We start from the raw sequence: 24393 nt of genomic DNA, 5'->3' as shown, positions 1-24393 counted from the left end.
CTTCACGTCTCTTTTTCAAAGGACATTGGAGCTTTGACTGCGTATTTAGTAAATCCCAGGAGAACTGGAACCTTACCTGTGTTCACTGTTAACGCCCAAGGTTTAAAATAGAATCTGCAACCGAGCAGATGCTTAATTTGTTAAATGAATACTGAGTTCTTACAGGACGACAATTGTACTTTTTCCATTCCCAGCACTTACTATAGTGTTTGGTGATTACAGGGGTTTCAACATGTGTTCAGTGCTCTATCACAGGCTTCCTAGAGTGCAGAGTTTAATTCTGCATATCCCTTTGCCCAAAACAGAGGAAATATGAAGTTGGGAGGCTGCATGCAATCAATACCATGTTTTCTTGAGGGCAGATATCAATTCTAAAACGTCTATGGGATTATGATGGGCTCCAGATAACAGAGGCAGGACAGATACGGTCAGGAAGATGGACTGGCCAGGCTGGATTCTGGGCCGGGACTGAACTCTTGTCATGGGAGGGGAAAGTTTTTCCTGCTCTCCTGCCCCTACTAAAAACCAGAAACCTGCACCCTCCTCCAGCAACCTTTCAAAACTGGGTCCTAGGATCTTCCTGGTTTCCATGAGACGGGAAAGACAGACAGTGACACCGGAAGCCACCTACAGATTTGTTAAACTTTATTTCCTCTGAGTCTCTGGGGAGGCAGCAGGGATGTAAGGCGAAGTGGCAGTAGCTGCAGGGGCCTGAGCAGAGCTGGTGCTGGGAGGGGCCAACATAGGCAGGACGAAGGCGGCGTTTAAATATTCAGGGCTGAAAGCCAGCTAATGGGTCTCCTTCATCTGTCTTTGGATTTTGTGCAGCATCTCCTGCATCCGCCGCAGCTGGAACAGGCACATGCATCAAAGTGGGGCCTCTCAGAGTCCTACAGATTTAGGGAAGTGTCCCCCCTCTAATCCCTTCAGTCAGGCCCTTGGTAGCCCTGGGGTGTGACGGGGTCCCTGGGTAGAACCACTAATCCACCAATCCAGGGTCCAGATATGTACCAGGGCCAGGGATATTCCTATTCCCAAATCAAGAGAGACAGGTTTATGATTAAGCAGGGATCCTCTCAGGCTGGCAACCCCTACCACCCCATACTACCCTCACCTCCTCATCTTTCTCTCGGATCAGCCTCTCAGTTTCTGGATCTGTCCCTGGTGGGACGGCAGGAATGGGGAAGTCGGTACCACTCTCTAGAGTCAGTTTGCTGAAGGGAAGGGGGAAAGGAGGTTGGTAAGGCTAGGGGAACCCCAGTACCTGCTTGGACTGAGCCCAGAGCCTGCGGAACAAAGGAAGGGCTTGGTCTATCCAAGGTGGCGCTTGGGACCCCACCCCTGTCAGCTCCGTCCTGGCCTTTGGCCATACTTGCGATTCCGTTCTTTCACCACCAGGCGGGTCATGCTCTGGATGCACTGTGCCCGGTAGTTCTCATAATGTGTCTCCCGTGTCACGTCCTTCAGGTCCTGCATGTGAGTACGCACCAGCATTGTCCTCAGCTTCACAAAGTCGCAGTGCCCTGGGTTTTCCACTGCACAGCAAGGCTAGGGGTCAGCCAGGGGCATGGGTAGAGGAGACCCGTTGAGGGCAAGGAGATACCCTGGTCACAAGCTCAGAGCTTTACCTTCCACGATGCCCCAGGGGTAGAGCCGGCCCCGAACTCGACGCCCTCTGGCCTCTACCACAGTGTTGCTGCCAATGACAGCAAATGGGATGCTTTCCTGGAAGAAGTTAGGGGTGTCTCTCAACACCCTCATTCTCACCTGTTCCTTTGTGCCTGTATCTTCATCTTCCTCTGCTTCATTCTAGGAATCCAGGGTCCTCTTCCACCCCAAGAGCCCCACCCCCTTACATAGAATTCTACTCCCTCTTCTGCCCAGAAGAAACAAGCTGGGAAAGGGATCCGTGGGGTGGCCCCACCTTTAGGGCCAGGTCCTGTGATTTGAAGTCTTCATCCTCATCAGAGTCACAGTCTGGGAACTGGTAGACCTTGATTCCAAAGTGCTCAATCTCCTCCCGGATCTGGCAAACACATGAGGGGCCCATGGTTCTGGGGACTCCAACCTTTCCAGAAGCCCACCTTCTCCCCTCCCCTACCAGCTTCCCTCACTTTGCGTTTCTTGCGCTCCACTTCAGGAGGTGTCAGTGTGTCCGCCTTTGCCAAGATAGGCACGACGTTGACCCGCTGATGCAGGGCCTTCATAAATTCAACATCCAATGGCCGGAGCCTGGGGAACAGGAATCTGTGACCACCTGCTAGTGGCAGCCCTGCCCCGGGTGCTCTTGGCCTGTCCCCTTGGCAGCACCTGGTGGGGTCAGGAGCCTCAGGCTCAGACCATACCCGTGGCCGAAGGGCGAGATGAAGTACAGGCAGCAGTGCACCCTGTTGTCTTGAATGTTCTTGCGGTTCAGGCCACTCTCATCTCGGAAATACTGCTCAAACTGCTGGTCGATGTATTCGGCCACAGGCTTCCAGCTGGGGCAGGGAACACAAGCAGAGAAACTGTGCCAGTGAGGGCTGCCTAGTGAGCTCTGGGGCTACAAGGAGCCCACGCCCTGGGCAGTCTTTTCAAGACTTTGCTTTTCCCCGACTTGCTTTACTGCATCTTCAGGGAGGTACCTGGGTGGGTCATGGTACATCTCAAACATCCTGATACAAGATGAGACTAGACACATGGGCAGAGGTCATTAAACCCTTAGTTTGATGAGAGGAAGAGAGCCCAGGTGACCAAACAAAGCAGTAAGACTAGCAAGATGCGGTGAAAACCAACTGGAGGCCAGGGCAGCCCTAAGTCAGGTTCACAGTTCAACCTCAGGGCCTTTATCTGGGTGGTTCCAGCCTCTCCTCCACCTCTCCAAGCCCACTCCGTCCTTCAAAGCCATGTCCAAGAGCCATCTCTTCCACAAAAGTTCCTGTGACTACACCAGTGCACACTGCTCTCCCTTCCCTTCACCACACATGAAGGTCATATACATATATGGTATATATCATCCATATGTATATTTAATAATATATATTCAAGAACCTCAGTTTTCAAGTCTCTTGCTCTTCTGTTATTGAGTTTTGTCCTCACTGATAGATGCCCTGATAGGTGGACATTATAAGTATCATTGTTCTCATCTTATACATGAAGAAGCTAAATCCAGAGCAGCTAAGAGACTTAATCCAGATCATTTTAGCCAGCAAATTCTCGACCCATCCAAGTCCCTGGGCTCTGACTCCTAGTTCAGTGTGTTTGCCACTACACTGCCTGACCCATTTACTAACCTAAGTTTTTGCCTGATTGACACACATGTTAGAGACCTGCCCCCTCTCCTCTCCCACTCTCACTGCCACTAGACTGTAAGCTTCCTAGTGACAAGGATTATTCATCCTTGTTCTGTATCCCTTAAAATCCAGCATGGGCTGGACAGCTAATCTGTGCTCAATAAATTCCTGCTGGCTGACTAAATGAGCACATGTGCAGGTACACTGGAAACCAGAAGGTGCCAGGTAAGTGGAATTATTACTATATTATGGAATGTCAGAGGAAGTAAGTAGACTGATTGAAGGAGGAAGCGATACTTGCTAAAGCAGGAAACAGGCGTTGGTTGGGGCTAGAATTTCAAGGCAAGCCCAGTTGGCTGAGACATATTCCTAGATTAGGAAGGGTGATGACATGGAGGCCACCTCAGTCCAACAAGAGTATTTACAGAGACTATGCACTACATACTAGCACAGTGCTATGGCAAGAACATACGAAGTGGCCCTCCCCTCAAGGCTTAGATCAAGAAGCTGAAGATGAACCAGTGTGCTGAGCCAAGGTCTCATGTCGTAATGATAAAGCATGTGAGGCAGATTCAGAGCACAGAAGTATCTGTAAGATCCTGATCAGTCTGGGAGGCAACCATCCAGGGCCAGCTTCCTGGGCGTGTGACCTGTGCAGTCACACGGGGGCCCTGTGCTCAGAGGGCCCATATCTGGTTTACTCTCTGCTGTGGTCATCTTGAAATTCTTAATCATTTTGAACAAGGGACCCCACACTTTTATTTTGCACTGATCCTGCAATTATCGTCTTTAAATTCATGAGTGTAGTGTACACAGCCCTTTACAGTTTTTAATGCACATTTACACGCATCTTTCTGGGATGATTTTTAGATCAACTGGTAAAGCCAGCATTTTTCAACTGAAGAAATGGGAATGCAGTCATTTGCTCAAGATCACGCAGTTACTAAATGCTGAATCAGGATCTGAATTCTCAGTCCAGGAGTCTCAGCACCACCCTACCTAATGTTCTTAACAAAGGCATCACCACCTTTTCCCCTGTTTCTATCACCCATTCTCCTCTCATCTACTCCTTTAGGCCTGACCACTATCTAAGCATCTTTATAGTTCCTGAAAAAAAAAATGTCAGGGATGACTGGGGAGGTGGGGAGGTGTTGTTGTTTAGTCACTAAGTCATGTCCAGCTGTTTTGTGACCCCATGGACTGTAGCCCACCAGGCTCCTCTGTCCATGGGATTTTCCAGGCAAGAATACTGGAGTGGGTTGCCATTTCCTTCTCCAGGGGATCTTCCCCACCCAGGGATCGAACCCACATCTCTTGAACTGGCAGGCAGATTCTTTACCACTGAGACACCAGGGAAGCTTGACGGAGGGGTGGGGAGTGGCGAGTAGCCACTTTTCTTTTGGCAAGTAGCCCAGAGGGTGCTTGGAGTTTAAACAAAGTTCCACCCACACTTTCCCTTTGCCTCTTCTTTCTCACCTTCCCCCACCCCTCCACACACTCTCACCCCTTTAATAACTTGCTTGTAGCACCTAAAATGTTGCTGGTGAAAGGAACAGATGGAGGGAGGGGGACCATTGTTGAACACCTTCTATATGTCAGGTCCTTTGCTACATGTTTTCACGTTTGCTTTTTGAGGCTCCTCCCTCGAAAAAGGGGATGTTCTCACCCCTATTCTACAACTGTAGGTCAGAGTCAAAGGAACACTAGAGATCATCTATCCCAAGGCTGCCTCTCACCTGACAGAGGGGATGGCTGTCCAGTAAGGTGCAGGGGCACGCTCGAGGGCACACACCCCTTCTTCCTTACATCGGGGGTGTGTCTGCACCTCTGTGTGCGTGCATAGGGAATGGGTGGGGTGGGGGCTTGGTCAGACCTACCACTCTGTGTTGTTGACAGCGTCCCCAAAACCTGGTGTGTCCACAATGGTGAGCCGCAGCTTCACGCCCTTCTCTTCTATGTCCACGGCATGCTTAGTGATCTCCACCGTCTGCATGATACGCTCTGGAGAAGGGGGAAACTGAGGCCAGGGCGAGGGCAAGGACCTGCCCAGTTGGGACGACACTGCCGATCCCAACCAGCTCTGCTGCCCAGGCTGCCTCACCCTCCCTGCCCCCTCCCCGCCCCCTGGGGCTGCCTGGGGGCCTGTCTGTTCTCTGGGAACCAGCAAAGAGCACATTTCCCAACACAGGAAATGCCGGTGGCTGTTGGCTCCAGCCCCAGCCTCTTCACTACTCCGGCCTCTTTTCTCGGATTCCTGGAATCCTTTGGGGGGGTCAGAGAGGATTCTGGCCCCTGCCCTGCTTCAGCACCCAAGTCTTTAGGGAGCTGGCTGGTGGGCTGCCAGGCTGGACAGCCCTCCAGAGAGAAGTGGCAGGCTCTCTAGGAAGCCGCAGTTTCCTGTATCCCCCAGACCCTGAGTGAGCTCAATTTCCCAGGTCAGCTCTGCCCGCCTGTCCTCATGCTCCTTCCCTCACCTTCTGCGCTGAGGAGCTTCCGGTCCCGGTACAGATCCGTGAGGAAGAGGCTGTTGACCAGCGTGGACTTCCCCAGGCCCGACTCTCCTGATGGGGGAGACAGGACAGAGGCACCAAGTCACAGCGGTCACCAAGAGGCCACCCCCCTGGGCCGAGTTGTGGGGAGAGCTTCTTGCTTATCTCATTGGGAAGAGACTAACCCAAACACAGCAGAGCTGGAAGGAAGCAGAGACGAGAGCTCATCCAGCCAGTGAGGCCCAGAGAGGATAAGAGACTCCCCAGGGTCACACAGAAAAAGGCCAACGTTAGAAACCTGAGGGTTAAGGGTTCTCCGGACCTCGTCACTGCCCCCTCCCCAACAACACATATGATACGGACTTTGGGCCACCTACAGCTTCTGGCTATTCTGCAAAAGGGCACGGCCACTTGCTGCTTTCTCCTGACCTGGCCATATCCCAGTGGCTCAGACAGTAAAGAATCCACCTGCAATGCCGGACGCCAGGGTACCATCCCTGGGTCGGGAAGATCCCCTGGAGAAGAGAATGGCTACCCGCTCCAGTATGCTTGCCTGGAGAATCCCATGGACAGAGGAGCCTGGCGAGCTACAGTCCATGGGGTCACAAAGAGTCGGACACGACTGAGGGACTAACACCCATACCCCACCCCACACACGGACCATCCCCACTTGAAACGCCTCTTGCCCAGCTCTGCCCGGCCCCTGCTCTACCTGCCACCATGAGAGTAAAGTCAAAGCCTTTCTTCACAGACTTCCGGTGGACTTGATTGGGGAGGGTCGCAAAGCCCACATACTCCTTGTCATCCTGGGGGACGACGAGAAAGCAGAGTGCATTAGGGCAGAGGCAGAAGGACCCCAGGACCCAATGCCAGCCTTCTGCCCGCCTCTTGGGTCTTTGCCCAGCCTTCCAGGATCACTGCCACACTCCTCTGAGGCCCCAGGTGGGGCCACCAGCTGGGCTCCTACCCCTGCTGACACTGCTGGTTTCCAATGCATGGGGGGCGCGGGGGTGACCCCACAGAGCTGGGGCCAACACAGGACAGAGTGGTCTCCAGCCACGTGTGGGTGCACACGCAAACACATGCACACAACACACACTTCTTGGGCTCCCTCGGCTCCCTCCCCAGGTCCTCCTGCATCAGCCCACGGCACAGACGGGGGCTGGAGGCTCTACCTCGGAGGAGTCATAGGGATCGAGCTTGCCCCACGGGCTGCGGGGCCGGGCTGAGGGGCTGAGGGGGGCTGAGGCAGAGAAGTACTGCTGGCTGTCAGAGGGCTGGGGCCACGAGGGGGGTCTGAACTCCAGGTCATCCTGGCAGAGGTCTGAAGCCTGGGGCCTCGGCTCCTGGATTTGGGGCCTGGGCACCAAGGTCTTGGCCTCTGGTGGGTGGTAGGTCTCGCTTCCTGGGAAATCCGTCACGAACTTGTTCAGTTCTGCATCATCCGCGTCCTCCAGAAAGCGCTTGATCTGAGGGGTAGGGGCGGGGTGGGGTAGGCGGGTCGGTGGCAGGAAGGGAAGAAGGAAGGAGCAAGACAGGAGAAGGCAAGAGGGAGAGAGGAAAGCACGTGTGGTTAGAAGGGAAAGAAGCTGCACAGGAGGCCAAGCCAGAGGAAGCGCTTGCCACCCTCCCCTGCTAACACGCCTCCCGGGTCCAAGGGTCCGCGACAGCAGGAGACACCCCAGGGAGCAGCAGCAGCCCCCGGAGCCCTAGCAACTGCTCTGGGGACCCAGCAGCTCCAGTCTCGATGCTCCCTCGCAACAGGGTGCTGGTCGAGGCTGCCCCTCCACGCCAGGGCCAGGGACTGCTCTAGAGGCCAGGAAGCCAGGCCGAATGAGGGGAGCAGACAGAGGCATTAGAGCGGAGAGGAGAACATGGCTCAGGACGGAAGGAGAGTGCAGACCGTCAGGAAGGGTAGGGGCGGGAGGCGGGAGCGAGCGAGGGCGGGGAGAAGTGAGCCTCCAGCCCCGGGCGACTCAGGAGCCAGCAGGGGCCTCCTCACTTCCAGCCGCGGTAGCTCTGAGCTCCCAACCCCAGAGCTGACTCTCCCGGAGGTGTTCACTCCCCAGGCCTCACTGCCCAGAGCGCAGAGCAGCTGACCTGCGCCCCCTGATTCCAGACCCTGAGCCTGGGCTCCAGGAGCAAAGGGGAAACGTGCCAGTGGATGCTCGTGAGGGTGGGAAGGACCGGGTGAGGGAGGGTGGGAGGACACTGCGGACAGACCCCAGCTGTGAGGGTTGTAGAGACGGAGGCACCCCCAGCTGCCCCCTGCCCCGAGCTAGGCTTCAGCCAGCAGTACCAGAGGGGTCTGGCCTCAGCTGTGAAGCACACGGTGGGGTGGGCAGACGGTGGTTGGCTCCTCTGCGGAGACCTGTCCCCCTCACCCTCCATCTCCAGCTGGGAAGACAGGCCACGTCCCTCTTACTGTGACCCTCAGTTCTAGACCCTGAAGCTTCCTCTCTCCTTTGGGGGCCGGCCCCCTTCGTGGAGTGCCTGGCGGTGCTGGGCTCAGCTCTGCCTCACAATACCCACGTGCCACCCCCAGACAATGGACAAGGGCCGGCTTCACAGGCTGACTCACCCCCTGGGAATCGGCCAAGCTAGTGGGGGCTACCCCAGACCACGGTGGAGTCCCAGTCAGGGGAGATAAGACAGCCACAGTCTTCAGCAGGTTCCCGTTTACAGCGGGAAGAACTGAGGGATGCAGTCCTACGCACTGCCAGCTTTCTGCAGAGGGAAGGGACTAGAATGGGGCTAGAGGGGAAAGCCACCTAAGAGCTACTTCTGGGCTATAGCCTCTCAAGTGCCCCCACCGGCTTAGAGCCACAGTCTCCAGGGCTTGCCTGGACAGGAAAGGGGGCCTTTTAGCCTGAAACTGGAACCAGCATGTAGGGGCCAAGTGGCCGCAAGAAACTGTCCTGAGGCAGGCCTGACCCAACAGGCTTTTTCTCACCCACAGTATCTTTGGGGTCCAGTGGGGTGACCGTTCATTCTGGTTTATGTTTGCTGTCCTAGCAGAATTGCCCCTTTCCACTCTTAAAAGTGTCCCAGCTCAGATGATTAATTATACAGCCACGGGGAAGGGGTGGGGGTTAGGGGCGGGTGGAGTGTGTGTGACAGGTCTTATTTTCTGGCAGCCCAAGGGTCTGGGGAATTTGGGGAAATCCTGTCCCTCTGCACAACCCCACAGGAACCCAGAAGTCTGTCTGGGGGCGGACTGAGGAGGGGGGAGAGGGAACTGTCTCCGCCTGGTTTCACCAGGAGCCCTGAGCAGAGGGGCAGCAGCTAAGGGAGGAGGGAAGGCCCTGATGGAGACCCCCAGCCTCCTGCAAACCTCCCAGGAGAGCCGCCAGCACCTCTCTCCCTCCAGCGGGCTGCTCATCAGCATGGGAGGGACCCACAGGAGCGCCAAACAAGGAGTCAGGACCCCAGGGGCCTCATCGCCCCCCCAGCTCTGCCACAGACCCAATCCTTCTGCCACTGACCCAATCCTTCTCTGACTTTGAGCCCCAATCCAGCCAACACGAAGGGGAAGACAAGGCAGGTCCACCCTTTCCCGGAGCAGCCTTACCCCAGTTTCAGCCCTCTCCTCGGGGACAGAACTGCCTTGCCGTCCCAGGGAACGGTCCATGTCCCACGCTTCAGACTCCCTGTCAGCAAGCTCTAGGTCTAATTTTATCTGCCAGGCAAAGTTCCTCACGCACAGAAACAGCCTGGTCTTGATGCTCTTGTAACCCAGCGTCCTGACTTGCTCCTCTCCCTTTCTCTCTGACCCCCCTGTCTCTGTCAGGGGCCAAAAAAGCCTGTGGAATGTCCTTCCCCACCCCCTCCCTCCTCCCTTCCCTTGGCTCCCACCCTCCAAGGACAGCTCAGCTGCAGCGGGACCGCTGGTTTCCTCTGCAGTCCCGTCCTCCTCTGATTGGCTCCCCTGTGATGCCTGCCCGCTGCCTGCCCTGGTGGGCACAGCACCAGCCTCCCAAGTCTGTCTTCAGGCTCCTGATCCACTTGGCTTCTCTTGTTAACCCCCAAGGACGCTGAGGCCTGTCGGGGGGTTGAGCCCTGTCCCCAAGGTGACCTGGTCCAGGAGACTTCATCCCCAAAGGATTCCAACCTCTCTCTTTCACCTTAACTTCAAGCAGTGCTGAAGTAGGGTGGGGTGTCCTACAGTCCCCTGCGTATAGGTTCTCACAGGAATGGACCCACTTTTCTTCCCAGTGTCGCCGTGGGTTCTCCCAGCAGAGAACTGCCTTCAGAGATTTCCCTGCGGAGGGCCCCAGGCACAGAGGGGCCTTTGCCACACAGACGCCTCCCATCCTAGGATACCCGCCCTCTCAACTCATCCGAATCCCTTCCATCCCCCCATCACTCTCAGGGAATCAGCTGCTAACACTTGGTCTCTGTGGGGCATGACCTCAGGTTGAGGAGAGGCTGGCATCCCAGAGGCTTCCAAGTTACCGATTAGGTGGGAGACACATAGAGAGGGACCTGGCTGGGAATGCACTCGTGAAGCACCTGACTGGCAGACAGCAGGCCAGTGTTTCTGGTTTGGCTAGAAACACCCTTTGTGATACTGAACAGTGTCTTAATTTCAGGGCCTTAATGTCCAATTGTGAGTGGCCCTTCCCTGTCCCAGGAAGGCTGAGGAAAGCAAGCACTCCCAGATGACAGGTACACCTCAAGCTGCTTTGAACCTGGGGAGAGAAGGGACATCTCAAGTCACAGGATGGTTATTAACGTGAGCCGGTCATTCTTTCTGTATGCCAGTTAAACCCTCCTGGGGGCTCCCAGGCTGGGGAGCTCTCCCCCACTGACCTCCCAAGCACCTGGGTCTCTCATCTCCTTTCACAAAGAGACCCTCACAGACAACTTTGGTTTGTCACAAACCCGTCAGCCTAAGGACCAGGCTGGCTTGAGGGCAGGGGCCTGAGGCTGAGGACTCTGGTCGTGACAGGGTGTCTTTAATTACAGAGGAACAGGCCAATTACAACTCAGCCAAGTTGAAGCCCCAAGACCTCAGTTGAACTGAACTTAATGTGTGGCAGAAAAAGCCTCCTTCGGCCCCTGCACTAAGGACACTTGGCACTACGAACAATCAGAGCGCCCCTCGGCTCCCAGCCCTGTACCAGCAGTTGTCTGTCCCCATGTGGGGAGAAGGATGCGGGCAGGGATAAAGGCAGGCACCACTTGGCCTCTCCCAGGAACCCCCCCCCTTTGGGGAAGGTCACAGTGTCACCCAGACTTCCTGGCCAAGACTTGGGCCTCGGCCTGGACACAGCTTGACAGAGGAGAGACCAAAAGGTTGGCCTGTCCAGACCTGGAAGCTCCTGATTCCACAGGGTCCGGGGAGCTCCTTTCTGGAGGCTGCCCACAGCCAACATCCTGCCCCACAGGCTGGCGACAGATCTGCTGTAAACAGCCTGTGCCTCCCACACAGAGGGCAAAGGCGAGGGGGCTTCCAGACCCGGAGCAGAAGCTGGCACAGGGCCTGAAGGCCCTGACACCCAGCACAGTGTGTTTGTGGCAGGCTCTGGCCTTAAGGGCAGGACAAGAGCTGGCACCCTCACAGTCAAACCTGAACCCTTCCTACCTGGGGGGTCTCCAGAGAGGCGGGCTAGGGTTACTGCTTCTCCACCCATCACAGGCAGGTGGCAGGAATGAGTTCTCTCCACCACCCCCATCACTGCAGAGGGACCTGGTTTGGGGGTGGGGGGGACAGGTAGGATGCTGCAGGAGGAAGATTCCCTAGGGTCCCTATCTCAGGGGCAGAGGGATGTGGGGTGCTGGCTGAGCCTCCCTCTCTCAGAGGTCCCTGGGCAGAGGGTGCTGTGGGAAGGGCCTAGGAGATGCCCCTTGCCAGGCGGTGGGGAGGAGGGCCCAAGCGTCTCACCAGCCCTCTCGGGGAGGCAGGCAGTGTTTGTGAGCCTCCTGTGTATGTTTTCCAAAGGAAGTTGCTGCTGGACCCTGAGCCCTGGGTAGGTGGGGGTGAGGAAGGTTTACCCAGGTAACAGCTGACCCAGGCAAGGGCGGGGACCCTCAACTCCGCCCCTGCCGGACTCGCTGGCCCCAGCCCACCTGCGCGTCTCAACCGGCGCCCTCTCCCCACCCTGCATGGACCCACCCCTTCGTCCAAGAACCGGGCAGCACCCCGGGGGCCGGGGCCCACTCCGTGTCTGCTCGGATCAGAAGGAGAAACTTGGGAGCAGCGACGCAGTGCCGTCCGCCACCAGTGCCTGCCCGTGCCCGCGGCGGGCTACAGCGCCTCCAGCCCCGCGCAGCCGGGGCTGCAGCGCCGCGGGTCTCGGCGAAGCCGCCCGGGAGCGGCGGGCCCTGCGCGCCCGGCCCTACCCAGCGCCCGCCCGCCTTACCATGGCTGCAGCCCGGGCCGGGCCGGCTCCGCCTGGACAGCGCCCGAGCGACCAGCGGCCGGAGCTGCGCGCCGACCTCGCCGCACGGCCAGCCCCCTCCCGCCGCCCCGAGAGCTGACCGGCTGGGGGCGGGGCCCGCGGCGGGGGCGGGGCGGGGCGGCCCCGGGGCGGGGCCTGCACTTCGGCGGCGCGCGGGCCCGCGCGTGCTGAGCCGGGGGCAGCTGGCCTGCGAGTGGGCCTTGCAGCTCGCGACCCCCGGAATCAGGGTGCGGAGCGGCGGTCAGGCAGGGCTTCGCTGGTCATCTGGCTCTCCCTGAGCCCCTCAAGAGTGGCCTGCCCAGGCGGCGCGGCACCACGGGGGCTTGAGCCGGTCCCCAAAGAAAAAGGAAGGGCCCACCTGGCACCCGCTGGAGAAGTCTTTGGAAGGAGAAGGCAGTTTGCCCCATGGGTTGGAGAGAAACAGTTAGTTACCCCGGAGAGTCCACAAGGTTTGCGGGAATTGAACCCAGCTGATGTCCAAGTTACTGATCGTCCATACCCTCTGTATACCTCCTAAGGTGGACGTCAGAGAGTCCCCACCTCCAGCCAAGCTGTGAAGGAGAGGCAGGAGGTTCCCTTCGTGCAGGACCCTAGATTAAAGATTAAAGAGGATTTGCTGCATAAACTATCCTGGGATCATCTGCTGGAAGAGTGGAAGGGAGAGGCCAAGTGGCCTTTCTGGGCAGTGAAGCCTTGCCTGGGGCTGTGGAAGGTGAGGGGGGCCTCAGGAGAGGCCAGGCTGAGCAAGCAGGTGAGATGCTGTGGAGACAGATGCCCCAGCAGCTTTAGAGGCATTAGAGGCTCAGGAGGGTGAGCAGCAGCTCCGAGAAACTAGATGCTTGGGGGTGGGGGTGGGAGGGGGTGGCACAAGGCAGGGAGTTGGTGGGGATTTCCTGAGTTAATACGGGTCTGAGCTGGTCAGGCTTCTGTAGAAGTTTCCAGAAGCATGCCCCTCTGTGACTTCTAAGAGTCCTCCTCCAGGACAGACTGGGAGGCCCCAATATACTTTGGACAAAACTAAGGCCACACATGGCCCCCTCTATTAGTAGGAGTGCCAGAGGCCTGCCTATACTCTTTGGGTCTAATCCATGGCCTAGTGGTCTTGGCTGGGATCTGTCAAACGCAGCAGAGAGAGGGATCCGTCAGACTCAGCTGGGTACCCTGGGTGAGATTAGATACAGAAAACATGGGGCTGCCATTAAATATCTGGCAGTGGTAGGAGGGAGGAAAGAAGGGGTGTCATTCCTTAAAGAAGTCAGAGCATTCATGAGCCAGCAAGTCAAAGAGAAAACTTTCTATCTGGGTAACCTCACTTCACCTCTCTAGGCTCAGTTCCCATACCTCAAAATGAGGGAATTAAACTAAGCTAGAGACCAGCAGATTGGCTCCAATGAGAGGCAACCTCTGAAAATATAGGAGGTTCCTGGAAAAGGTCCAGGGTAGATCAGGAGATATGAAGCTCTACTCAGGAAAACAAACACATAAAGGAGTTCCTTTCGAGAGAAACCAGTGTCTGTTGGAAGTCTGAAGAAACAGCAGCACTTGCTGCCGTTGGACCCAAATGTCAAATTCGGGCTGCACAAAGCCCCACTGTTGGGAACTAGCCGCAGCCACTAGCTCTCATGTCCACACTTCTCATAGGAAACCTCTCGAGTGTTTCAGCCCTCGAGGCCTGGGCTGGGGGTGCTGGGCCCAAGGGAGAAAGCCTCATCAAGGAGGACAGGCCCCATCACAGAGCCTTGTTTTTCACAATCATAACGTGCCTCCCTCCCACTGGTTCTGGCTACTGTCTGAGCATGGACACAGACGCATCTCAGCTAGAAGCTCATCCTCTGCTGCAGCTGGAACCCCAGGCTCTGCTCTGGCACTGGCTGCTCAGACCCCAGAGAGCCCTATTTCATGAGACATGTTGGTGCCCGCTTGCTTGGAAGGAAGCAAAGCCCCGAGAGAGACTGGGGATTTTGAAATTCATCTCTAAGCCAAGAATCTTGGGGTCTTGATGGTCACAGGCCCAGCATGAGGCATGGGCTGGGCAAAAATAAAAGCCTAAGACAGACTTTGGGTCACTATACCTGCACAACCCCACAGGCTCACCCTGCTGCAACTCAGGAGTCTCCATGAGAACTTGGCCTGGGAATAAGTCCCTGAGATAATTGCCAAAATTATCTCAATGTCTGCAATTCCCTTCCCTCCCCTGTGTTTCTGAAAGAGAGAACTGTTCTACCCTCAACACCAACTCTCATGTTCTATGTTGGGACAGGTGGAGTTGGACACTTGGAAGCAGGGCTGAGATACAGCAGCCCTTGTATGAGTCACTGACCACTGAGCGCTCGGCGCCACCCCCAGCCAGCAGGTAGCCTGGCCAACCCTGCCTCAGTACCCTCAGCTCCTGGGGTTCCAGCCCCCTCTCCCTCTTGAAATCCAACATCCCGGGAGTTCCCTGGTGGCCTAGTGGTTCGGATTCCCCGCTTTCACTGCTGGGGCCTAGGTTCAACCCCTGTTGGGGAACTAAGATCCCCCAAGCCATGCAGGCAGGAAAAAAGAAAAAGAAATCCAACATCCCACCAGGCATTGACATCCTTGACTAGAGTGACATTTCTTGGATACTGCTGGAGTGCGGTATTCAAACCAAGTGTCTGGAGATTAGACACTTGTCTCGCACAGGGGGTGACTCTTTTGGGAAACTTGTATCAGAAAAACAGCCCCAGCCTGCTGTCCTGGGCTCCATCCACTTAGGCCAGGCCAACATGGTCTGTATGGAAACCTCCTGGCCCTGCCTCCACTGGATCTTTCCTGCCCAACCCTGGGTGAAGGGTGTACAGCCCAGAGATGTCAAACAGGGATGCTGTACTTGGGCCAAGGCAGGGCCTAGGTTCAAAGCCAAGAATAAAGAGTAATTACCACCAGAAATCAGGATTTCAGATCTGCCTGACTAGCAAAGACCACTTTAGTCTCTTGGTAGCAGTTTCCTTTAAGCGGTGCAAGAGCTAACAGTACCCGTGCCCCAGAGGTGCTGAGTCAGTGATAATTTAAGTCAGCGAGCCCTGGCGGAGCCGAAGGGCTATCACTGGGTTGTATCTTTCAAGGAAACCTTAGCCAGTCTGTACATCAAAGTCTGTACAGAAAGGCAAGGAACCAAAATACCCTACACCCCACTCCTCCTCTTATTGTTCCCCAATGTTCCATGATCCTGGGACAGGCGTGAGATGTAGGCAGCAAGGTCAGGGAACATAGTGTTTCCTGGCACCTGCTGAATGGCTGCAGCAAGGGACAGTAGCCAGCCAGAGAGCCCTTCCAACATTCTCTGTGCAACAGGGCAGTGCACAGGAGACCCAGGGGGTGGAAGGGACTTACACACCTCCTAATGCTGCTACCCACTGTGTGTCTGACACCCTCCAAGGCCCCCTCCCTTGACCTTCCAGCCTCTGTTTAAATATCTTCCCTGGTCAAAACCTTACTGACTCGAACAACTGCCCTTCAATCTTTGGGTGGTGAGTTACCAAGGTCTTCATTACCGAGCCAAAATCTGCCTCCTCCTGGTCGTTCCCCTCCAAGTGCCTCCGTGCTAGAAGCTTTGCTGACTCATTGCCCTGGACTTTGTCCTTTGATATTCACTTCCTTTCAAGTGACCCATCTGTATACTTTTCTCTCCAGATCAACCACAAGCCCCTCAAGGACAGGGAGAATGTTTTCTATTTTAACCTCTACTCATTTCCACTCAGCGAATATGTCATGTGACGTCTGTCTGCCTAGGTGACCAGGCCTCTGCCCCCAAGAGATGTCTGATCAATATGGACGGCCTGAGAGGATTCACTGATTAGTTTCTGCTCTGGTTTTGGAGGATAGACAAGCCCCGAGGCTCTGGGCTTCGTTGACCCATAGCCTGCCCTTTAATCTGGCAGTTTCCCAGCTCACACCCACCTCCCAGCCTCTCGGTTCAAATGCAGAGACACAGATCTTACCCCTGCTACCTTTCCTCTCACAGTTCTTGATATCTAAAGGTGCTGCTGAAATATCACCAGTTATCTTCCAGGAATATGTGACTACAGAGAAAGGGTTTCTATACCACATAACCCTTGAGGCAAGATGCTCCCCAGAGACTGCCAGCATTGATGAGCAAGCTCTGAGCTTTGGTGTTTTCATCTCTGAAACAGGGAGAAAAAGTCTACCTCATAGGTTTGCTATGAAGAGTCACTAAGGCAACACACGTAGTGTTGGGAGAATCACTAAAATGAGTGGTGGCTACTATCTCAGCTAACACCAAAATTATCAACACCACACCAGCAACTGTCAACTGTGACTATTTCAGATGCCTTCCCTCCAAAGAATTAGGCACGTGCTTGTGTAATGGGTGTAGAGGGATGGGAGAAAAGCATTCAAGTGACACTGGAATGACCATGCTGCCACCAACTGTGGAGTCAGCTTCTCCAGCTAGCCAACATTCTGTCTCTAGGGAACAGGTCTTGGTCTCAGACTTACTGAACTGAGCTTCCCAAAACAGCCACTGCTGAGATCCCTGGAGCTAGATGATTTTGCCAGCGGTAGGTGTGCCGAGGAAAGGGCTTTTGCTGGCCCAGTCCTCCCACCCAGTGTCGGAGTCGGCACTCCCCTCAGGAACTGCCTCGCATCCTGTCCTCCTCCTCCAGGCCTCCCTCAGCCCCCAAGGTGCAGCTGTCTCTTGCTTCTCTCCTCCCCCCCTCCCCCCAACAGCAGCTGGGCCAAAGGCAGCTGAGCAGAGGCGGGGGAAGGGACATGGTCGTTTCTGTTGCTCAGGGCAGCCTTCCTCTGGCTGAACAGCTGTCAGTTGGCTTCTGCATTACTGACTTGCTTCTGCATCCAAGTGGGCATCTGAAGCGAAGCTCCCTAGCCGGCTGGGGTCCACTGCCTCTCATCTTCCTTGAAAAATCCACTATTTCAAACACCACCAAAACACTCCAACAGAAATGTGAGATGTTGGAGACGGGTTCCAGGCAGGGAACCAAGTAGCTTCTGGAAATGCACTAGAAAGTCCGAAATGGATGCGGCAGATTCTTCCCTATGTGTGCTCATTCTGGGCGGAACTATAAAAACGAAAGGACTTTGCCATCAAGCTGGGGAAGAAGGCATACCATCTTCCTGCCCTCACTTTGTAGGCAGAGGAAGTGATCTGCCTGAGTCTCCCATGGGAGGTAGAGCACCACCCCCTGCCCTGTGCTGCCAGAGGCGTTCACTGAGGTGCCACACCACCTGTCCTAGGGCAACCAACTGTCCAGGTTCGCTCAGGACTCAGGGACCTCCCAGGATGCAGCACTTTCAGTGCGTAAGTCAGGAACGTCCAGGGCAAATCCTGAGGAGTTGGTCAACCTAGCCTGTCCTCAGAATAGCGAGTCTGGGCCGGAGATCACCAGCCTCCCACCCTGCTCTCGATTTGGCTGCCCGTGGTAGCTGCAATGAACAGGGTAACATCTGACAGGAAAAGCAGCGGGGTGGTGAGGGTCAGGCTGCCATAAAAAGCCTCCCAAGGTGTCCTGCCCCATTTTCAGCAGTTCTGCTCCATCCTCTCAACAACCCCCTTTCCTCTCAACTCTGAGCCTCTGTACCCAACAAGAGAAAATGAGGCGAGTGGAAAGATGGTTCTAGGGTTCCTTCCAGAGAGCCCATATCCGAGGATTCCGCTAACATCCCCAGGAACACAGAGCCTCCTGTGCTGCTCCTTGGCTCTACCTGAGCAAAGCTTTCTTGTGGCTCCGGAGCCGATCGGAGGCTAGCCATCCCATCCCCAAGGCCAAATGACACGGCTCCCTGAAGATACTGAAGTCTACCATAGGTAACCCTGAAACAGCCTCCTCTGGTTCCTGGCCTGTTTTCTGGAGTTGATTCCTCGCCTGATTGATGCATGTGGCAAAGAGTAAACCCCCTTGTCCCCTGACAGCTTGAGAAAGCACATCCAAGGGCAAGTCAGTTAGCTGCCTCAAGGACACAGGCTCTTGGGACCAGGGCAGCCTCTCCCAACAAGAACTGCTTTAGTCCAGGGAATTCCCCCAGGACTGTGTGAGAAGACAGCCCCCACTGACCCCAGAGGCACCCTCAGGACCTTCCTGTTGAGCTGCTGCTAGTTCTGATACTAAAAAACAAAACAAAACAAAAAACCCTCAGGAATGTTTCTCTCAGTCCAGCATAACCTCCTCCAGGAAGACGCCATCCCTAAAGTCCCAATCCAAGGATGAGAAGCATCTGTCTATCCTGCTCCTTAGATAAAAGCTTTGAGGGACCGCCTGGGAGGACACTGACACGGAGAGACAGAGATAGGCGGAATCACGCTCTGTGCCCAGCTATAGACCCTGGAGGGTTCATGAAGCTCAACAACAGGCTGCCGTCAACGAGCCCGGCGCCATGGTGGGGACACCAGAGACTTCCTGCCAGGAGTGGAATCTGGAACAGACTCCACAGTCCACCCGGTTTCTGGAGGAGAGGGGCCAGAGGACACCAGCTCCCCAGAGTCTCCATCCTGGGACCACGCCACCTGGGGAACAGTCTGAGGAAGGCCTCGCTCTTGCGTGTCTTGCGAGGAGAGGACCAGGTCCACCTCCATGTCACCCACTTCCAGAGTCCAGAGAGGACTGGCAGGCCCCGTTGCTGGCCGGAGAGACTTCTCTTGCCGGCTTCTGGGGACAGCTCTGCTGCTGAGCAGGGCTGGAGAGCTGCAATTATGGAGACAGGACAAGAGCTATTTTGGGAAGGAGCCGTCATGCTGCCAAGGCTTTTGACTTCCTAAACTAAAACAAGATGCACAAAGAAAGAGGGTGAGGGTGGAGACAGGTTGGGACTTGGTCTGTCAGAAGCATCCTATCCAGAATAAGGGGAAATATAACCCCTTTCCAGAGGTATAGATTTGTATCAAGGGGGGGTCAAGAGGCTGACTGTTAAGCTCTCTGAGCCCTGGCTATGGAGAAAGAGTGGGTAACCTGACCACCTTCCCCCCAAATTCCCTGCTGACTCCCTCTCACCTAAGACCCTCCAAGAGCACTTCTTCAGTCTGTTGCATTTCTTTGAACATTTGAGCACAAATGATTTTGTATTGTTGTTGAAATATTTCCTGTCCATGTCTTATCTCCCCATCCAGACAGTAAGCCAAAGAACATGTGTGTTGTGCAGCTTTAATGGTTTCCCCAACAGTGCCTAGCAGAGTGCTAAGCTTCTGATAAAAATTGCTGATGGAAGGAAGGGAGGGAGAAAGGCAGGAGAGAGAGAAGGAGTACTGTCTTGCATGGAGATAATCTCTAAAAGAAGCTGCTCCCACCCACAGCTGAGCTCAGGGTACAGGGCGAGATAAGCAGCCATGGCAGAGGGGGTGGAAGCCCATTTCTGGCACCTCCCCTGCAGCTGTACTGTTATCAGAGTTCAGGCTGTTCTGCCCCCCAATTTTATATACACACACATCTCATTTGTTTTCTATCTGCAGTCAACTGTCCATCCTGGGCTAGTCCACGAACGGGACCCATTACAGGCCATGCTGGGCTTTGGATAAGGGAGAGATAAGGCAAGAAAAAGAATAAAGGCAAGAGAGCTTGGACTATCTTATCAAACATGGGTCAAGAAGAATGAAAGTACTTAGAGGAACAAGGCTCTGTGAAATCAGGACACTCTGCCAAATTCAGGACACGGGGCTGCTGAGAGCAGAGTTCACCTTGTCCCTTTCCAAGTTAAGGACTCAAATAGTGTGTAACCCAGAAAAGCGGCCCCTTTGTGGAGAGCCCGAGGCCGGAGAGGGGGCAGCCAAGAAGGGATGGATCCAACCTATGGCTCCGCAATCTTCCCACAGAGAGCTTGGTGGGATTCGTTGTTTGCCAGAAGGTCTCTACTCTTTCTCTCCAGTGTGGCAGCAAGCTCTGCTGCCTTCGTGGGAATGTCTCTCTGGAGATGCCACCCCATAGGTGCCCAGCTTGGCAAGTGGAACACAGGCTGGATTTCAGCCCCTGCCTCTCTGCCAGGTACCCACATGCAGTGAACAACCTGCCCAACCACAGGGAGCACCTCTGTCTGTCTCCTTTCATATCTGCTTCCATGAAAGGGTGAGAGGGGGACTTGGATCAGGGGGCGCACAGGAAGACTGGAAGTAACTTCCCAGGGGCGTTCTTACCTCCTCATCTGTCATAATGGAGAGAGTAGAAGCCAGGCATTCCCAGGGGGCAGCAAATGGAATTCAGAGAGTGCCAACAGGAGGGGAAAAAGAGAATTTTACTAAAGACATCCAGTGGAATTGGGCATAACCTGGCCCAAATTCCTTCCTAGTCCAAAGTGGCCCAAATAAAAACAGCGAGCATGTGTTTCCAGGCACAGTGAGCACTGTGCTTTACATGTAATAGCTTAGCGAGTCCTGGCAAGAACCTTCAAAGAGCCAATAATAGATGGGGGAACTAATGACTGGAAAGGTAAAATAACTTACCCAAGGTCACAGTCAGAAAATAGAGAGATCAGGGCTCACACCCAGTAATATAGCTCAAGTCCTTATTCTAAAAACCTCTCCTTTGTGGAGCTTTGCTCCCTCTGAGGGGCAGAGCTGCTGGTAGGGACTGGGACTGCATCCCAGGGCTCTCCCCTCTCTAGAAACGTCTTCATTCAGAGCCCTGGCCTCCCTCACGCTCACAGGCTGGAGTCTGTTGTCCATAACACTTGAAGCAGGAATTCCTTGGCACTAAGATGCTCTGTATTAAGATTGACCCCGGCCTTTCCTCCCACCAGAGAGGTCAAGAGCACAAAGTGAATAGGGGGTGGGCTCAGACCCTGGGGGTTCTCCAGTTGGCTGAAGACCCACTGATGTTCTTAAGGCTTTCGCCTAGACATCCCTGGAAATCCTGCTTCGGCCACAGCCAGTAAGGACTTCCCCGGTCCTGGGGTGGGGGTCTTGAGGAGGCTTCTGAGGAAGCAGAGAGACACACGAGGAGACCCCTCAAGCTGCATTAGTTCGGAGTTAGTCTTGAGTAAGACCATGATCAGGCAGTTTGTGTTAGTGGGGCTTTTGACATTTGCTTTTTAATCACACGATAGGTTAAGACCAGTTTGTCCGAAAGGCCACGGGCTTACATCATTCTCCATTCCCAAAGTGACTACTTCCTATCCAAAGGAGACTCTTGAAAATGCAAAGAGATTCCAAGTCCCAAAGGAATGACTCTTAACGGCAGAATTTGAGGCAACGTGAGGAGTTCCTCTGCCCCTTGGGGTCAGAGCCACGGCAGATACCATGCTGACAGACCTAGCTCTGGAACTCAGAGGCCGCCCTCCCACCTGTCCTCCTGCCCCCACCCCCACCCCCCAAAGCGGACCCACGGGAGGGAAAAGCACAGACCTTTTAGCCACCAGAAGACACGATTGTACATTTCCTCAGAGACATCTGAAAGTAACAGAGATTGTTGCTTTTTTTCTCTCTCTGTGGGATGCGCCCCCCCGCCCCTCACTACTTCACATCTCCCTTCCTAGCTCTACATTTCTCCACCCAAAGCTGCCCTCAGCCCTTGGCGCTCTCCCCAAGAAGCTCCTCCGACCTAAGACCAAATGCCGCATTCCCGCTTTCCTGCTTCCCCTTCTCCCCACCCTCCCTCGTGCCACTGTGAACGCCTCTCCCCTCTTGGAAGCCTAAGTCCCAGCTCATTTACGCCCCACCTTCTCCACTTGGTTGCCAGAATATTTACCTGAGGACCTTTATTCTCTTTACCAGCCCTCACCCAGCTCAGTTCTTCGTCTCCTCCCCTGGGAAGTAGCTTCCCACCCTGCAGACCACTCTCTACTACCTTCCATTGAAAGGTTAAGCAGCGTTGCCTGGAAGAGTCAGTGCCTGACGCTGGCCCAAGCATCATCATCGGCGTCATTAGCTTGGAGCTCAGAGAAGCTGGTGGGGAAGCAAGGGAGCAATGGGCTCAAGGATGGGTCTAGCTTTGGCACTGGCGGGAGGGCAGCTCTGAGGCCCAGAATGAGGAGGGGGACTTTCTCCCACCCCGGCGTCCCACCTCACCAAACCGGGGCTGCACCTGGGCAGTCTGCTTCTGCACATACCCATGAAGAAAACACTAAACCTTTGAGTGGGATGTCTGGAGGTGTGCTTGGGGGCCTGTGGCACTTCCCTCAATGGTGACAGGCTCGGAGACTCCTTTGGTGATGATAGTGGTGATGGACTTGCCTTCTCTCTCTGGAACATCAGGTCCTCACAGAAAGGGCTGGTTTCCATTTCAAAAAAAGGCAGTGAAGGGTCTGGGGGAGGAGGGGACTTGGGCTGGAAATCAGGTGTTGTCGGCCGACTGTTGGGCATTTCACCTTCAGGGCTGAGTAAGGCCCACCATGTGGAGTCTGGCCCGTATCTTGGTAAGGACCGAGGGGGCAAGGGCCGAGGGGTCAGTTCCAGCTCTGCGTGGACAGAGTGCTTTCTAGAAGAGGGCTCTGAAGGCCTAAGTGTGGGTCGTGGGAACTCGTAGAGACTGTCTGAGGGTTTTGTGGTATATTGCTTATAGACGGGCTCCGGAGTGACAAAGGCAGAGGATTTGCGGGGGCTCTCAGATGCTGCTCGAGACGTTCCTCGGGAAGTTGACTGTGCCCCGGGGGAGATGGTGACCTTGCGGCCACCCTCACTCTCTCCTCGCATTGAGGGCTTCATGCTAGGCTCCACTTCTGATGGTATTAAAACCTTTGGGGAGGACTTGGTTTCGTTGTACACAGAGGGCCTGTGGACAGGCTCAGGCTCAGGGCGCTTAGAAACTTTGTGTCCACTGTTCAAATCTTTAAGGACAGAGAGTGTGAGGGATGATTCCAAGTTCACACTTCTACGCAAGGCCTTAGGTTCTGCATAAATTGAGTTCTGACGGCCTATTTCAGATTCTGGCCCAGGAATTCTTCTCTGGGTTAACCGAGAGTCTGGATAGATGCGGTTGCCACCACGTTCTGGGCTAGGGGGTCTCCTTGGAGATCTGATATCCCCAGCAGTCACACTCTTTCGAATGGGCTCAGTTTGGACTGCTTCATCCTTTGGGCAAATCAAAGGCCTCCGGGGAACTCTGACCCCTTGTGGGTATTGGACCTTGGAGGGTGGCTCGTCTTCTAAGAGTGTGAAGTCATCCTTCTGGTCGAAAAAACTCAACCGGCGAGAGGATTTGGCCTCTGGAATTAACGAGAAACGATTACTGATGTCACGCCCTGGCCTGATCTCAACCCCTCTTCTAGTTGCTTCCTCTCTGGACGGACTGACATTCCGCTGCATCTGACCGGTATAGAGCATCGACTCGCCCTGAACCAGCTTTCGAGGAGGAGAGGCCTGGCGGGATGTATCAGTTCTGGATCGGGTCTCGGTTCGAGGATTGGGTGCTCCAGAGGGGCTGGGCCCTGACTGAGGGGAGCTAGAGCGAAGGTAGTCTGATGATAAATGGAGAGCAGTGGTGTGCCCAGCTTCTGATCTTCGATGGCCTATCGGGATCGTGGAGGCCGGGCCGCTCCGCTGGCTCGAGGAGACAAGGTACCCCTGTCCCCGCTGAGGGGTCGTGCTAGCAACCTCGGCCCCTTTCTGCGCTGAAACCGCTACCCTGGACCCAGTTTTATTTGTCTTGACCACATGATAAGTTGTGCCTCTTTGGGTAGAGCCCATATTTTACCGGCTGGCTTGTATTCAGGGTCCTAACAAAGCCTAAATATTTATCCTCAGTTTTAAAAGCTGCTGTTCTTGCACTCCCACAAAAGTGGCTGTTGTTCTCCAGGTGTCTCTACTAGTCCCCTTAGCTACCTGCCTGGTGATGTCATAAAGGAAGGAGCCTCCTACTAAATATCCTGGCATACAGACACAGTTCTTCAGAGACTATCAAGCAGTAACGACAACTGTGGATTGTCTTTCGTGTTGACACTACCAAAGCTTTGACCAAGTTCTTAGCAAAACCAGGATTTCCTGGTGTAGAAGGAAGGCTCTAGATCCTCCCTTACTCTCCCCAGGTTCTAGGAACTCTCAGAGACTCATCCAGAGAGAAGGAAACAGTTTGAATATTCTACTAAGGCAGGGCTCCTCAAATCAATCCCACTGTGTTAGCCCCAATTTTAATAAGATGCAAGGTACAAAACTGTCCCAATTTGGTTTGGAGCTACACTGAAGATAAGTCACAAAATAGAATCCCAGCTTTCTACAGGTTTTGTGGGTGGTTTGGTTGGCCGTAGGGTGAAAATCCAGGTTGTTCAAATCATAAATTCTCACACATTCTTGGCCCAGGAGTGTGTGTAGGA

General features: G+C 54.9%; 1 protein-coding gene across 24 annotated transcripts; it reads right to left on the bottom strand.

Annotated features, from left to right (window-relative positions):
• Positions 1 to 628: 628 nt before the first annotated feature.
• Positions 629 to 23887, bottom strand: SEPTIN4 (septin 4). 24 transcript variants are annotated; one of them, XM_081585192.1, is made up of 16 exons: positions 12127 to 12210; positions 11349 to 11453; positions 10217 to 10452; positions 9333 to 9411; positions 8343 to 8488; positions 7187 to 7230; positions 6474 to 6567; positions 5747 to 5833; positions 5150 to 5273; positions 2346 to 2480; positions 2115 to 2232; positions 1925 to 2026; positions 1629 to 1725; positions 1373 to 1535; positions 1115 to 1214; positions 629 to 849 (listed from the first exon to the last, which is right to left on the bottom strand). In XM_081585192.1, the coding sequence occupies exons 7-16, from the start codon at positions 6481 to 6483 to the stop codon at positions 790 to 792; spliced, it is 996 nt and encodes a 331-aa protein (XP_081441318.1). In that variant the 5' UTR covers positions 6484 to 6567; positions 7187 to 7230; positions 8343 to 8488; positions 9333 to 9411; positions 10217 to 10452; positions 11349 to 11453; positions 12127 to 12210; the 3' UTR covers positions 629 to 789. The 24 variants fall into 24 exon arrangements, with proteins under 24 accessions (XP_081441318.1, XP_081441306.1, XP_081441297.1 ...); XM_081585180.1 differs by lacking the exon at positions 9333 to 9411 and having other exon boundaries at positions 6937 to 7230; positions 10274 to 10452; XM_081585171.1 differs by lacking the exons at positions 8343 to 8488; positions 9333 to 9411; positions 10217 to 10452; positions 11349 to 11453; positions 12127 to 12210 and adding exons at positions 20285 to 20292; positions 21491 to 21535; positions 22195 to 23887 and having other exon boundaries at positions 6937 to 7230.
• Positions 23888 to 24393: the final 506 nt, after the last annotated feature.

Source organism: Giraffa tippelskirchi, chromosome 3 (genome assembly GCF_054371585.1).
Source record: "Giraffa tippelskirchi isolate mGirTip1 chromosome 3, T2T-mGirTip1v1.2.pri, whole genome shotgun sequence".
NCBI lineage: Eukaryota > Metazoa > Chordata > Mammalia > Artiodactyla > Giraffidae > Giraffa > Giraffa tippelskirchi.
The sequence above is the reverse complement of the archived record's forward strand: the minus strand, read 5'-3'. Positions and strand labels throughout refer to the sequence as shown.

Excerpts from the sequence above, each read along its gene's own strand:
- SEPTIN4 (XM_081585171.1), bottom strand. The coding sequence starts at position 23,770 with ATGGGCTCTACCCAAAGAGGCACAACTTATCATGTGGTCAAGACAAAT. Across the intron at positions 2,233-2,345 it reads ATCTCGCCCTTCGGCCACGG|GCTCCGGCCATTGGATGTTG; the intron begins GTATGGTCTGAG and ends CCTGTTCCCCAG. Across the intron at positions 1,726-1,924 it reads CACAGGACCTGGCCCTAAAG|GAAAGCATCCCATTTGCTGT; the intron begins GTGGGGCCACCC and ends AACTTCTTCCAG.